This window comes from Nyctereutes procyonoides, unplaced genomic scaffold, assembly GCF_905146905.1.
Source record: "Nyctereutes procyonoides isolate TBG_1078 unplaced genomic scaffold, NYPRO_anot_genome, whole genome shotgun sequence".
NCBI lineage: Eukaryota > Metazoa > Chordata > Mammalia > Carnivora > Canidae > Nyctereutes > Nyctereutes procyonoides.
This window is the reverse complement of record NW_026575139.1, coordinates 22,879,288-22,895,472: the sequence shown is the minus strand read 5'-3', so window position 1 is coordinate 22,895,472 and position 16,185 is coordinate 22,879,288. Positions and strand designations below refer to the sequence as shown.

The 16,185-nt window shown below is 46.2% G+C and overlaps 1 protein-coding gene across 2 annotated transcripts in view; it reads left to right on the top strand.

Annotated features, from left to right (window-relative positions):
* The window catches only part of LRRC74A (leucine rich repeat containing 74A), a 47,295-nt gene that overhangs the window by 11,393 nt on the left and 19,717 nt on the right, over nt 1-16,185 (top strand). The window contains exons 1-5 of one of the 2 annotated variants that reach the window (XM_055303934.1): nt 1,605-1,641; nt 3,219-3,347; nt 6,555-6,727; nt 9,241-9,348; nt 10,712-10,808. In XM_055303934.1, coding sequence (XP_055159909.1) covers nt 1,605-1,641; nt 3,219-3,347; nt 6,555-6,727; nt 9,241-9,348; nt 10,712-10,808 — 544 coding nt within the window. Of the gene's footprint in view, nt 1-580; nt 1,642-3,218; nt 3,348-6,554; nt 6,728-9,240; nt 9,349-10,711; nt 10,809-16,185 lie in introns of those variants that run through there. The other variant, XR_008661648.1, reaches the window with a different exon arrangement.

Genomic DNA, 16,185 nt, shown 5'->3' with positions numbered 1-16,185 from the left:
TCCCTCAAATTTTCTAATTTTCCCTTTGTGCCTGAGACCACGTGGTGCTATCCAGACAGAGCACCTAGAGTTTAGACCAGGACCGAAATATATACTCTCCAGTCCCCTTTTTTCTCCTTTCAGGACACTTTCTTATCCTCTGTACCAGTGTGGAGTAGACCAGATGTCCAGAGGGTCTCTAGGACTCATGCTTACCAAATCATCCTAGGAGTTGATCACTCCCCCTGGCCTGTTTGGTGTTTCTTTCAAGGAACCACATGGGATTGGGCCAGTAGAATGGTGTTGCCATGCTGATGTAGGGTGACTCATGTTTGTTTTATGAACAGGAGCTCTGCCAAAAATACTTGCCCACCACCCTCACACCCTTCCTATCTTGTATTATATATGCCTTGAAGGGACCATGCCATAATCATGTCTGCATCCCCTCCCCACAGTGGTGCCTATCTTAGGGCCTTGTACATAATAGATACTCTATAAATTTTTTACAGAATGAATGCCTGAAGGAAAGGGTAACATCTCAGATATACATATTTCTTTCAGTCCAAGGTTCTAAGCATTGTTTCCCTACACAAATTCCTAGATCTTCGTCATTCTTCTGAGTGGCAAAGAGGGATTTCCATATCCCCAAGCCCTCCAGTCACTGACCTGACCGTTGATGTGCTGAAGGCTTATCAAGAAGGAACAAACACACCTCCAGATTCTCTTGAGAGCAAACTGCAAGTGAACTTCAACTCCAAGACATGTGAAAACAGCCACGCGTGTGAATGATGGTTGAGTGGTTTCAAGTTAGGCAGCCCGGTAGTTTGGATTAAACAATACTTTGGCTGCAATAAATTGTAGTGATAAAACATATGTTTGTTGTGCTTTGCTTTTGATCTTCTGCTCCAAGGTTTAGGATACTCTCTCGGGGAGGAAAGAAAAAAGGAAAGAGAACTGGGTAGAAGAAAACTGACTTCACCCATCACTGAAATATTTCGTACCTGAAGCACAACCACCTTGAGAGAAGAACATGGTGGCCGCTCTTCACAGTCACCTGATTAAGGAGCTTGGTTTTGCTCCTGCCACAGAGGGAAATCTAACACCACCGAGAGGCCCCCCCACAGCACCTGCACACTCACAACCAAACCTGGGCTTGGCCCCAGCAGACATATGAGAAAAGAGGACTGCCGGGGCCACCAAGAGGGGAGGCTGGTTGTTGCCAAGTTCACCCACATGGATCACAATGACTGCATGAGGTCATGGAATGTTGAAGAGGTGAAATGAAAGTGGCCCCTAAGTCACAAAGTCACAGGGTGTGCGCATCCTTTCGACGGGGCTCCCAGGAATAGAGCTGTACCATTCTCCCTGATGATCCTGGGAAGTAGCTACTTCCCCCAGACAGAGTTGGGGTCCAATCCATGCAAGTCCAGTTCCCACCAAAGCCCACCCTCCCCAGGGCTTGCTTGGCTAGAAGGATAACTCTAGGCCCCACTGTGGGATTTATCTGTGAGAGGGCAGAGGTGCACAAAGTTTGAGACAGAAGTGAATAGACAGGTGTGCTTCTTAGGGAAGCAGCAGAAAGGTGGCAAGAAGCTGGCAGCAGCCCCCGAAAGGGCCCTGGCACCATGGACAATGATGAACCTCTTGAGCCTGAGACAAAAGGTGAACAGGCATCCCATCTCTCATCACTTGGACCCTTCTGAACTGCTCGGTGTAATACCCAGTGATCACATGACCCTGAAGCCCCCTCCCCTCCTCAGCCAGGACCCTCTAGATTCTGGACAGTGGGTTACATTGACTTGGCTTCAGGGCTTCCCAAACAGGGAGAGAGAGAGTCAGAGGCAATGCTGTGCTGGAATTGGCTTGTACTAACTCTGGGTGACTTTAATTTTCATTTTGTGAGCTGGTTTATGTCATGTTGGTAGTTTGAAACAGCCATGTTGGGAATATTTACGCCACCTGAATTGGCTAACACTACAAATCAGGATTTTTTTTTCTTCTGGATATCTATTTAAACATGTACTAGCATTCTGCTGGATGGATGGAATTCTAAAATTGTATGACTCATGAGGATATTAAGACTCAAAAAGTTAAAACTTTAAAAAAAAAAAGTTAAAACTTTTTGATGGCTCAGTTGGATGGCTAAGTTGCTGTATGTCTTCTAACTGCTGGGCCACTGCTACTTCTACCCCTTATCATCCAGACCCTGTCTTACAGTCTCAGAAATAAATATTGGAGCTTATGGATAATAAGGGTTTAAATATTGGGTTTATGGATAAGGACTGAGAAATCACAGACCTGCATGAACTTATTAGGAACCCCGCTATTTTATAATCTGGGTGGTTAAAACTTGGGACCACCGCCACAAATGCTCAACCCACCCAAAGAGTAGATTGGCCAAGTTCTGATGGGCTACTTGGTGATGGAGCATGGCTCCTCCAAACATTGCATCGAGTACATGTGGGAGGACTAGCTCTGGACCCTTGTGTGAGGCTTTCAGGAACCCATGCTGGTCCCAGATCAGTGATCCAGTGGCAGAAAACCATGTCCAGCAAGTGTGGGGACTGGTAAGAGGAAAGCTTAGGACGTGTATGTTTAACGATCCCAGCAAGATTTTGCAACCCTTCCTTCTTCATGGTCCTAAAATAAATGTTGGATTGGAAGGAAGAGAAGCTAGGTCAAATTTTCAGGAATCAAGTTATCTTTCTTTCTCCTTGGGATGCTTCCTGTCTCATTTCATTTCATATTTGACCCAAGTTGCCTGCCCTGCCCTGCCCTTTGCCTTCTGCAGCATGGTTTGTGCCCGCCAATGAGGAGGCCTAGGCATCGGCACACATCCTCTCCCTGAAAGCATGAAGCAGACTCTGAACCCCATCTAAGCCAATGAGAAGGGGAAAAGTGAGCAAGGAGCCAATCTCCAAGACAGGCCCAAAGCAGGGAACCAGGCAGGCGCAGGGAGTCCCAGAGGACACAGGGGGTGTTTAGCACCAGACCCTATAGGTGACCAAGAGGTGGCACTGTGTCCCGGAGGGAGGGCTTGTAGAATGGAGTCCCCCAGTCAGGACTGAACGCACACTGTGGTTCTCAGCATGCTGAGCTGCATGGGGACGGGAGGGGGCGGGTTTCACAGGCTGTGGCCAGGACGTAGCTTGCCAAGGAAGGGAGCATAGGCCAGGCTCTACGTGAAAGGCCAGCAGGTTTCATTGCCAGCATCAAGGAGATGAGTTTTTTTCTTCCAGATGAACCCGAAACCAAACCCACCCCACAGAACAGTGATGAAACCCTCTACTGTGAGGCCGAGGCCTCTGTGGCTGTGGAAAAAGAGAAGCCAGCCCGAGAGAGCTCAGAAACAGACCTGGAGATTGAAGGTGAGAGTGGACACTTAATAGGTGGGGTAGTAGCAAGCCTCGTTCCTCAGAGGCTGGAGGCCTCTGCTTTCCCAGGTTGGCCATGGCTCTGGCCCCGGCAGGCTGGCCTGACAAAGGCGTTCTTGGGGCCAGTTCCATGCCACGTCCTCTTCAAGTCTGGCCCAGTGGCAGCAGGTGCAGCTGCCCAGTGCCCGTGGCCTCCCTGGTGAGCAGAGTAGCCACATGGGCTTGTCCAAAGGTAAATCAATACACGAACAGGGATTTCTGGTTTTCTAAATGATTCCACCTGTGGCATCTTATGTCGTCTTTGAACGAATCCCAGGAGGTAGTCATTATTATCGGCCTTTTCAAGAGGGAACTGAGTGTGAGTTGCCCAAGGCCACAGAGAGCTGCCAATGTTCGCTGGTGCCCTGTTCACCCCACCCTGCTCATTTGCCTTCGTGCTCCATATTGTGGGGGACCCTGCAGTGTCTGTGGCTCATCTTGCATCCCAGTGACTTGCCCCTCTACTCACATTTGAGTTCTCAAGTTCTTGGTTCTCCTACTTGAATGTTAGCCCTAAACAAAGCAAGTGTGCCCTGGGAGGCTGCGGGGGAACGGGGGCCGTGGTGGGGGACAGGGGTGTGGGCAGGGTGGCAGGGGAGGGCAAGGGTGCTGGCTGGGCTGCAGCAAAGACTCTTATTGCAAACAATGCCTCCACCCTCTTCTCCCTCTCTTTCCCCTGGGAGGGAAGTGCCCAGAACAGCTATGAAACAACGTGAGCAAAATGCTCCCCCTGCCTGATGGGCCAGCCTGGAACTTCTAGGCTGAGGCTAGCCCAGTGGCCGACCTCTCTTGTGTTCTGGCGGCTGGGTCAGTCAATTCATAAACCTCCCCACCCAGGGTCGACACACAACTTCCACCTCCATACATGCCTCCTTCCCACACCACAACCACCACCACCACCACCACCACCCCGCCCCACACTCAGCATCTTGTTGCTCTTTCTCTGACTTCTTTTCCGTGTCAAGGCTGCTGCTAACATACTAATGTGGTTTTCAGCACGGAATTTTAGCGTCACCTGGGTGGCTCAGTGGTTGAGCATCTGCCTTCAGCTCAGGTCACGATCCCAGGGTCTTGGGATTGAGTCCCTTATCAGGCTCCCCACAAGGAGCCTGCTTCTCCCTCTGCCTCTCTCTCTCTCTCTCTCTCTCTCTCTCATGAATAAATAAATAAAATATTAAAAAAAAAACACAGAATTTTTCCTGGTTGGAAGGGGTGGCAGATAGAAACTGGATGCTTTGTCCCAGATTCCTGCTTCCATCCCATTACCCCCCAACTCCCCACAAGAGAATATAATACTGTTGCAAGCTGCCTCTAAAACACAACCACACTGACTACAGCTAGAAAGGGTCAGAACAAAACAGAGCAGAACTAGTGCCAACGACAAAGGTGGGGGTTACCTACCCTGACTTGGCAAACAGGAATCTCTCATGGCAACTATGCCATGCTGGGATAGACACTCAGGGCCCTCTTGCTGGAGCTTCTAGTGACCCTGTAGCCAGTACGGAGGTGCTGGGAGTGGGCAGGGAGGGCTTCCTGGACAGGCCTGAGACATAAACCCGGGGTGGGGGGGTGCGGGGAATAGCAAGCTGGCAGGGAAGCTGCAGAAGAGGAAGAGAAGGCAGGAGAAGCTCCTCACCTGCCACATGCTGTTTTTCCTATGCAACACTGGTTCTCACCTGGAGGTGATTTTGCACCCCAGGGGGCATTTGGCAGACTGGGCAGAGTGGGGGCAGGATGCTACAGGCACCTCACTGGCAGAGGCCAGGAATCCTGCTAAATATCCTTCACTACACAGGACAGCACCTCACAACAGAGAATTATCCAAGTCAAAATGTCGGTAGGGCCGAGATTGAAAGCCTCTGCTCTACAAACCTCCTAAGGAGAAGGCCAGGGAGTAGCTGTGCCGGCAAAGTCAACTTCCTTGTAAACTTGTCCTTTCCACCAACAAAGCTCTCATTGTTGGCCTCGGAAATGTCCAGGGTGGGTTGGCCAAAGGCCCTGGCATCTGAAGGAAAACAGATGCAGGCTTTAGACCCCAGTTGGCCATGGGAGGCCCGGCTGTCCAAGGGGCTTGCTTCATGAGGAGACAGCTGTGAGGGCGCATGGAATCCAGGGAGGCCCGCTGCTGCCCATTGACCACGAGCCAGGCAGGGCTCAAACCCAGGGAACAAAGGCCCCGAGAGGTTGGAATGGAGACCTAATGTCCCCTATGTCCCCTGATGTCAGCTGGCTTGAGCGCATGTGATATGGGGCTGGATTTGTCATCAGTAAAGTAAGCATAACACTCCTTTTTGTGAGGAAACATGACCTGCAAATGCTTTTTTTTTTTTAAGATTTTATTTATTTATTCATGATAGACACAGAGAGAGAGAGAAGCAGAGACACAGGCAGAGGGAGAAGCAGGCTCCATGCAGGGAGCCCAATGCGGGATTTGATCCCAGGACTCCAGGATCACGCCCCGGGCCAAAGGCAGGCACCAAACCACCGAGCCACCCAGGGATCCCGACCTGCAAATGTTTGAAAGAGAAAAGCCCGCTCAAATTCAAGTTTGCTTGTTTCCATTTGATTGGGGGTCGGGGGTGGAGGGGGTATCCCTCCATCTTGCACTGATGGGCCACTTTGCAAAGTCCGCTGAGTCCTACTTGAGGGATTTTCAAGTTGGAGCCTCTCTATATCTTTAGCAAAGCTTTACCCGCGGCTCTCATTTTAACAGTGGCAGTGAAACTAAAACAGAGGCTCCCCTCAACTATCACCAATCAGCTTTTTGTCTGTTTGGCCTTTCAGAGCTGTCCCATGGTAGGCAAGCAAGCTAGGCCCTTATGTGTCCTTGATCTCATCAGTCCTGGATGTGGACAATCCCGGGAGGTGGGCATGGGCACACTGTTCCTTCTCCTAGGAAAGCTTGGGCCTAAAACTGGCACCCCTGTCTCTTACCCAAAGGGAGATATCCATTTGGACCTTCTGGAATTTGGATCTCCTTTTCCCACCTCCGGCTGACTTCCCGATTGGAGTTGCCCTCCTGTGCACACACGCATAGGGACATTCTGGGGGCAGAGGAGACACCAGATGAATGGTGTCTGCAACTGGCCCAAGGCCAGAGGGGAAATAAGGCAAATGTAGAAGAGAAACCCCACCTCATCCACTTGTATGTTTTTTGTGTAGATACAGAGAAGTTTTTCACCACCAGACAAAATGAGCTATACCTGGAAGCCTGCAGACTGATGAGCGTGGTGCCTGTCTCCTACTTCCTCCGGAACATGGAGGAGTCCTACATGAATCTCAACCACCATGGGCTGGGCCCCAATGGTACCAAGGCTATTGCTATAGCCCTAGTGGTGAGCATGCCAATGGGGGCACTCGAAGGCTGGTAGAGGTGGGCCTTGACAGAGTGGTGACAGATCTCAGAGAGATCTTCCATGGGGCCCTCAATTGCAAGCTTTATGCCCATCCTGCCCTAGACTCTGTTTGACTGCCAGTTGACTTACCGAACAGGCAGGGATGCCCCATTAGCTCCTGAGAAGGGGGCTGTTAGGGACCTTGGCCTTGCGAGTCTATGCTCTTTCTGATTCAGGAAGCAAAGGCAACAGCTCCGGGTAAGTGGCTGAGCACTAATGCAAGTGCTTGATACAAAACGTCAGCCTGGGTCTCAGTTCCGAAGCTCACTTTTGCTATAAATGGGGTCGCTACAGAGCTATTCTATTCAATGTTTGCCTTTTGCAATGTTAATAATTCTTTAAAAATCACACTGTAGAATAGATGATGTTTTCCCACATGAATAATCCTCTCTCTCTCTCTCTCCCTCTCCCTCCCCCTCTCTCTCTCTCTCTTTCTCGGCTTGGCATGAGCAACCAAGGACTTGACCTTGAATTCATCATGGCTTTATATAATTAAAATTGATTATATACAAACCAACTTCCATCCCAGCAAAACAGAACACGTGACAACTGTATGTCAGCACAACACTTTGTTCATTTAGGTTGGTAAAGAGAAAGTTTGATTTAAAAAAAAAAAAGCACTCACTCATTTTGGGAAATAGAACATCATTTGCATTTAGCACATGCCCGTTAAGAGGCTACATGAAATGTGAGAGTGTGCTGCTTTCTGGAGAGGGAGGAAAGAGAGGAAGAGCAGAGAAAGAACAAAGCCATCTTGAAATTTATTGAGTGTTGAAAGACTGATTAATGAGGTGTTAGGAATGCACCATTACCTCATGAGTTTCATGGAAAAAAAAACAGATAATAATGCAATTCTCTCGTGACTTGGGCCACTTGTCACTTAGTAACAGCAGTTTCTGTTTGGGGGGGGATGTTTTTTCTTCTCTGATTCTCTGTGTCACTAATTTGACAATTAATCACTGTGACATGCCGGTGACTGAACTGTTATTTATCTTTTGCAATGTTTAACTTTGCACATGTTGTGTTTCCCTGGCTTCGCTTAAAAGCACCCTGATAGTAGCGGTCCTACTTCATGTGTCGCGTCTCTCCCTCACCTGCCCGCCTCCACACCCTCATGGGTCGTGAGGTGCAGGGGTGTTCTCTACCCCTATTGCTTCCCCAGCAGTTGGCATGGAGTAGCCAGTGGCTATGTGCCCTTATGAGATGAAGGTAGATAGGCCTGGGGGGGTGCTGCCTGCCGCACCCCCCACCATGCTGGTTCCCCCCTCCCCCGACCCTGGACACTTCTAAGTGCCACCTGGCCACGTGAGCCATGACCCTTGCCTTTGAGCATACGAAATTGTGCCTGCCTCAGCAAGCCGAGACCAGAAGGCATTTCGAGAAGGCCCTGAGTGAACCATTCCACATTGCCGTAACTCTGTGTCGTCTTTCCCTTTGCCCGGAGCTAGAGCTCCTTCCCACAGCCTACCTCTCTTGCTGCTGGGCACGCTTTGAAAACGCTCAAATCCAAAAATGTGTCTGTTCTCTACATCTCTCCATACCAGGACCCCGAGGTAAGGAAGGGAAGAATGACAAACAGTGCCAGGTAGAGCGAACCCCTGGCCTTCATGCTGCAGGTCACTTCCTCTGACCCTGGGAATGCTGACTAGCTTGGAAGTGCATATTTAAGATTGAAATTTAGGTCCTGGGGACGCCTGGGTGGCTCAGCGGTTTAGTGCCGCCTTTGGCCCAGGGCCTGATCCTGGAGTCCCGGGATCGAGTCCCACATCGGGCTCCCTGCATGGGACCTGCTTCTCCCTTCTCCCTCTGCCCGTGTCTCTGCCTCTCTCTCTCTCTCTCTCTCTCTCTCTCTCTCTCTCTTTCTCATGAATAAATAAATAAAATCTTAAAAAATATATATCCTTAGGGTCCTGGAATCAAGCCCTGTATGGGGCTCCCTGCTCAGCAGGGAGTCGGCTTCTCCGTCTGCCCCTCCTCCCCACTCATGTTCTCTCTCTTGCTCTACACAATCTCTCTCACACAAATAAATAAAATCTTTAATTAAAAAAAAGACTAAATAAATACCCTTATTAAATGCATCAAGTTCTCCTTAATCCTAGAGTAGGTGCCAGCTTCTCTCCTCCAGGCTAAATAGTTAACCATCTGTTTAGCCCACCCCTGTGTCCCGCACTTTCTCAAGGATCTCATCATTTTAATGTTCCCTTTCTAAATTTCCCCACAGAGTTCCCCTTTGGTGGAGGTACCCAGAATAAGCATGTCGTCCTGGCAAAACTCAATGGGGTGGATCATCACTGTGCTTTCTCCCGTTCTGTCCATTCTCCAGAAGTGCTAGCATGCATCCCTGAAAAGGCTGGCATGTTCCAGAGAGGGGATGGGCTCCGGGCAAGGGCCAGGAACTGACTAGATCACCTACCACCTCTGTCTTTCTCCCCCTCCCCCTGTGGCGGCTGAAGTCCAACACAAGTGTTGTCACCCTGGAGCTGGCTGACAACGGTCTCATGGAGGAAGGCATCCTGAGCCTGCTGGAGATGCTGCAAGAGAACTATTACCTGCAAGAGTTGGTACTGTGCCCTTTCCCCGGCGCTACTGGTTCCCACCCCCGGCCCCGGGCTCTCGGAACCCACCTGAGATGGGCCAGAGGCCCCTGCCCCAGCCCTGGCCAGCCTCCAGCTCCCTGTGATCCATTGGTCTAGAGGCCTCTTCCTCCAGAGGTGACTTCTCAGAGGACAGCTGCATGTCAGAGGCCAGCAGGGGGGCTGTGTTCCTTGTGGCCAGAGGAAACCCTAAGAAACGGATTCTGTCTGGACCTTATAAGCCCTTCTGCATAAACGCTTTTTTTTTTTTGAGATTTTATTTTTTTATTTGACAGAGAGAGAGAGCACAAACAGGGGGAGCAGCAGGGAGCCCGACACGGGACTCAATCCCAGGACCCTGGAATCACGACCTGAGCCAAAGGCAGTTGCTTAGCTTAACAGACTGAGCCACCCCGGTGCCCCTCCCTAAATTCATTTTAAAGCAACTATGCAGGGGCACCTGAGTGGCTCAGTTGGTTAAGCTAAGCATCTGCCTTTGGCTCAGGTCATGATTCCAGGGTCCTGGAATCGAGCCCCACATCAGGCTCCTGGTCCACAGGGAGCCTGCTTCTGCCTCTCCCTCTGCCTGCCACTCCCCTACTTGTGCTCCTACTCTCTGTCAAATGAATAAATAAAATTTCAAAAAAAAAAAGAGTGAACTTAGAGAAAATAAAGATGTGAAATACTTTCATCAAACACAATGTGCCTGGATACAAATGATGATGATAGTTGCATAAGCATGTGAATATATTTCAGACCACTGCACTGCATTCTTAAAAATAGGATGGTAAATGTTGTGTTAGGTCTATTTTACCATAATTTTTTTAAAAATGAAAAAAAAAGGAGAGGAGAAACAATTAAGATAATAATGTCTGGTTTATATAAAAGTCCCTCCCACTAGCCCAAAAGGGCTGTGTCTATTTGCATCCCTACATGTTCCCAGCATAGTCATTCATGCTTCAGGAATCAATGAATGGAATTTACAATGATGAATGACTCTGAACTAATTTTTCAGTTGCTTTATGCCAAACTCTCCAAATAAGGCTGTCTCAGTTTAAAAAAAAAAAGTACAATGTGCTTATCTAAAGTACTAGGGCTAACCTGGAGAAGTAGGAAGTCACCAAAACCAACTTCAGAGAAGATTGAGACCAGGGGGAGAGCCTCACAGCCAGGCATCAGAAAAGTGAATACTCATCACCCTCCCTCCTTTGCTCTTCCTGAACCTTCCTACCCTTTCACCTTTGTCCTCCCACTGCATACAGGCCTCAAGTAAGATCCACCCCAACACTGTTCATTAATGAGGGCGCTTGGGTGGGATTTTTTTACACATAAGTGTGTTCTTGCCTTTTAGAATGTTTCCGACAATGACCTTGGCTTTAAGGGGGCCAAAATCATCTCTGAATTTCTTCAGAGAAATACCTCTTCACTCTGGAATCTGCAGCTTTCAGGTAAGCCCATGGAAGGGGTGGGAGAGGACAAGGGGATGCAAAGGAGAGACAGGAAAGAGCCAGAGAATCCAGGGTGGAATTGAGCCAGACCAGGCCCCTCTGAGTTCCAAGATCAGAACACCATGTCCTCGCCCTGCTTAAACCCTCTGGTCATCCCTTCCTCCTCCCCACGGCCACACTGGCTTCCTGGCTGTCCTGGACCAGAGACTTCTGACCCACTTGGCAGCATGCCTGCCTCTGCCTGAAAGTCTCTACCCTAGATATCTGCATGGCTCACTCTGTGGCTTTATTCCTGCCTCTGCTTAAATGTCATCTCCAGAGGGAGCACTTCTCTGACCTCCCCTCTATCCCCATCACTCTCCTATTTCCCTGCTTGTTTTTTTCTAATAGCACTTATTGCTACCTGACCCCCTATTGTACACTCAGTTCTTAATTAGTCTGTTATCTGTCTCTCTCAAAGAAAAAAAAAAGTCACTTGAGAACTCTAGCTCCCACAGACTTGTCCTCACTCAGGTTTGTGGTTTGAGTTTGTATTATCTTCAGGGTCCTGGAACCCCTAAGAAATTAATCTAAGTGGTCCTGTGCTGCTAATACCCTGGGGCATGCATCAGGAACAAACAGAGTGCCTCATTGGAGGAAGAACCCCTGGCCCCAGGCTCCAGGCTGCTTGGGATTTCCACAGATAAAGCTCCACTAAAGATGGGCTCACGGTCCAAAATTACAAAACAAGGAAACGAAACATCAAGAGAGCTATCAGAGTCTAACAAGTGGCAGCATCAAGAACTTCAGAAAATAGAATTATTAGAAATGAACTATAGGGGCACCTGGGTGGCTCAGTCAGTTAAGCAACTGACCCTTGCTTTCAGCTCAGGTCATGATCTCATGGGTTGTAGGATAAAGCCCCGCATTGGGCTACGTGCTCAGCAGGGAGTCTGCTTGAAGATTCTCTCCCTCTGCTCCTCCCCCCACTCACTTGTGCAAGCGAGTGCTCTCTCTCAAGTAAATAAATAAATCTTTAAAAAAGAAGGAGAATATCATGCCAGGGGCACCTACCTGGATCAGTCCATAGAGCATGCAACTCTTGATCTCAGGGTCGTAAGTTAGAGCCCCACATCAGGGATAGAGATTACTTAAGGAAAAAAATAAAAATAAAATAAAAATAAAAAAGAAGAAGAAGAAGACTCTACCAGGTTACAATTCCACCAATGGAATATCTGTTTCCCTTGGTTATTAGCAAATTTTTTATGAATCAGAATAGAGTGTGGATGTTCACAGCATGTGGGTGCAAATCCTGGCTTTGACACAAGGCAAGTTATCTAACCCTTCTGTGACTCATTTCTCTCATTTATAAACTAAGGAGAATTATATTACCTACTTCAGACAGTGACTATGTAGATGAAGTGAATCAAAATCTAGAACACCTAGAACAATACCTGGGACCCAAGTATTCAATAAGTGTTCATCATTATTACTATCTTTATTACATTCCCACATTACTACTGAAATAAAACATCTTTTCCAGATACTTATTTCCATTTTTATTTTCTCCTCTATGAAATGTCAATTGTCCTATGAGGTTGTTTGTATTATTGAGTGTTAGAAACTCTTTATATTTTATACGTATTCACACTTGAATGTGAGGATTGATTCAAGCACACTTGAATGTTACTTATGATGTTTTCTTATACATGGTTTGTATTATTTATTGTTGTCAAGTTCATCAGTCTTTTTTGTGGGTTTGGTTTTTGTAGTCCTGCTCAAAAAACTGTTTCCTACTTCAGATTATGAAATTTTTTTCCTTAATTTTCTTCAAATATTTTGATGATTTTGTTTTTTCATCCTTAATCTTCAATATATCTGGAACTTACTACTGTTTGTGGCATGAGGTAGAGAGAGACTCAAACACCGTATTTCCAAAACCAATAGCCAGATGCCCCAGCATCTTTAGCTGAATATTCAATCCTTTACTGACTAATTTGAAATGTCACCTTTATTGTATATGAAACTCTCATATAAATACAGGTTTCTCTCTAGATTTTCTTTTCTATTTTGTTAATCTCTGTGTCTCTATCTATGTCAATGCCATACTATTTTAATATTTGTTTAGAAAACTAAAACTATATGCCATGTGTTATAATTTAATGATTAATTGTAATTAATGAAATATATCAAGTATATAATATGCAATACATTAGCTATATAATTATATGATGTGACATGATATGTTTTATATTTGAGTGGACAAAGTCTGACTTTCCTTTCGAAGTAATTTGGCTATTCTTGTGCAATTTCTCCTCTAGCTGAATTTTAGAATCATCTTGTCAAGTTCCATAAAAAACAAAACAAAACAAAAAACTGTTGGCTTTTATTTAGAGTTATAGTTAATGTTCTAGATTAATTTAGGACAGAATTGAAATATTCAAAATATTGAATGTCTTCATTTAAGAATACAGTACCAGGTTACAATTCTACCAGTGGAATACCTTTCCCTATACTGTCTCCATTCTGGCTCTCACCCAGTTACCTGTGAACCAGAATGATTAAATGTGTGGATGTTGAAGTCAATGCTTGGGTCCAAATCCTAGCCACTAGGTTTATCTCTATTTCTTCAAGTCTTTTTTTTTTCTTCTGCAATAAAGTATTATGATTTTATTCCATTAGAAGCCTTGCACATTTCATATAGGTCCAGGTGCTTTATCATTTTATTCCCACATAAACAGAATTTTTTTTCTTTTTTCTTTTTTTTAAGATTTTATTTATTTATTCACGAGAGACACAGAGAGAGAGAGAGAAGCAGAGACACAGGGATCCCTGGGTGGCGCAGCGATTTAGTGCCTGCCTTTGGCCCAGGGCGTGATCCTGGAGACCTGGGATCGAATCCCACGTCGGGCTCCTGGTGCGTGGAGCCTGCCTCTCCCTCTGCCTGTGTCTCTGCCTCTCTCTCTCTCTCTCTCTCTCTCTCTCTGACTATCATAAATAAATTAAAAAAAAAAAAAAAGAAGCAGAGACACAGGCATAGGGAGAAGCAGACTCCATGCAGGGACCCGACATGGGACTTGATCCCAAGTCTCCTGAATCATGCCCTGGGCTGAAGGCGGCTCTAAATTGCTGAGCCATCTGGGCTGCCCCAGAATGTCTTTTCTATCATATATTCTAAGTTGTTATTACTGATATGTCTGAGAGCTATTGATTTATGTATATTGATCCTATATCCAGTCACTTTATTTATTTGTTTGTTTATTTATTTATTTATTTATTTATTTATTTATTTATTTATTTATTTATTTATTTATATTTAGAGAATGCCAGTCGGGGGTGTGGAGGGGCAGAGAGAGAAAACGGGAGAATCTCAACCAGACTCCACACTCAGTGCAGAGCTTGACATGGGGCTCAGTCTCAGTACCCTGAAATCATGACCTGAGCTAAAATCAAGAGTCAGTCATCCAACCAACTAGCCACCTAGGCACCCCCCCCACCAGGTCACTTTATTGAGTTATCTTATTAGTTCTAACATTCTGTCAGTTACTTTTCTTGGATTATTTAGATAGGTGATCATGTCTGCAAGTAATAATTTTGTCTCTTCTTTCTAATACTTATAGCTCCCAGTGATTTTTCTAGTTGCATTGGCTAAGGCCTCTAATACAACACTAACATAATACAGAAAGCTCTGTAAAAATACAAATTACCCAGTCCCATCCCAGGCTGCTGAGTCAGAATCTTTAAAGGGAGGGATCTAGGAATCTGTATTTTATCAAACTTCCTAAATGACTCTCTTACAGCCATCTCTGTTATTTGTAACCACTGATGTAAACACAATTTGAATCGCAAATAACCTAATTTTATGCGTTGACCAACTTATTGTCTCATTTCATTGCACTGGTACAGATGCAACCAAGGTGCATTTGTGTCTCAGTGGATTCATTTCATTCATTCAGTAAGCACATATGGAGCACTGTTAGGTGCCAAACACTATTTAGGTGCTAGAGATACAAATATTATTAAGGGTTTAAAGGAAAAATTTAGGGATAAGTCTCTATATCATTTATTTTCCAGAAATCTTTTTTAAAAAGATTTATTTAGGGACGCCTGGGTGGTTCAGTGGTTTAGCGCCTGCCTTCAGCCCAGGGCATGATCCTGGAGTCCCTGGATCAAGTCCTGCGTCAGGCTCCCTGCATGGAACCTGCTTCTCCCTGTCTGTGTCTCTGCCTCTCTCTGTGTATCTCTCATAAGTAAATAAAATAAAATCTTTTTTAAAAAAATGAAGATTTATTTATTTGAGAGAGAGAGAAAGTACTCATGGAGCATGGGAGGAAGAGGGAAAGCATCCTTAAGCAGACTCCCCACTGAGCACAGAGCCCTTGAGGTGGGGCTCCATCCCAGGACCCCAAGATCACGCCTGGATCCAAAATCAAGAGTCAGACACTCAACTAAATGAGCCACCCTGGCACCCCAATTTTCCAGAAATCTTTTAAACTGTCTAGCAGGGCTGGGGTGAGAGTGAGATAAGGAAGGCACACACCTCAGTCATAGAATTTAAGGGGCACAAAAAAACTCAGTAACTAAGTAAATGATATCTTGTGGTAATGTCTGTAAAAATCAGAAATAATGTAAAAAAAAATCTGTAGTGAACAAAATATCAACACTTAAAACAGGATCCACAAGGGACAGATTATGGTTAGGTTGAGTGCAGCCATGCAAGTGCAAGGTCAGATCCTGCCTTTATTTAAAACTTTAAACTTGGGGATTCCTGGGTGGCTCAGTGGTTTAGTGCCGCCTTCAGCCCAGGACATGATTCTGGAGACCCAGGATCGAGTCCCACATCGGGCTCCCTGCATGGAGCCTGCTTCTCCCTCTGCCTATGTCTCTGCCTCTCTGTCTCTCTGTGTCTCTCATGAATAAATAAATAAAATCTTTAAAAAATCAATAATAAAACTTTAAACTTTTGTTCATCTTGGATGTTTTACATTATTTTGAGTTTTACAAGTATTGTATTAGGATATTACTCATGGCGATTACTGAGCTCAGATCTTGCACACAATGGGAGTGCCTCACTTGTCCCCCTGTGGTCCCGGCCCTGCTGCTGAATTTGTATTTTTTATAATGTTATAGACTTTAGGCACTAAGCTAGGGGTCGAGGCTGCCAAGGGGGGGATGCAGGGGATGATGTGTGGACTCCTGGAACTCCCCACACTATCACTATCACTGGAACTCCCCCACATGTCACTATCATGACAGAGAGAGCAGAGAATGTTCAAGAGAAAGGCAAATAGTTGCCTTCTTTTCTCCTGTTCTCTTCCATGTCCATATATTTGCTTAAAGTACTTGTCACCTTTCCTATGGCTGATTGTTCCAAAGGGAAGAGCCTGACAGGGCCAAG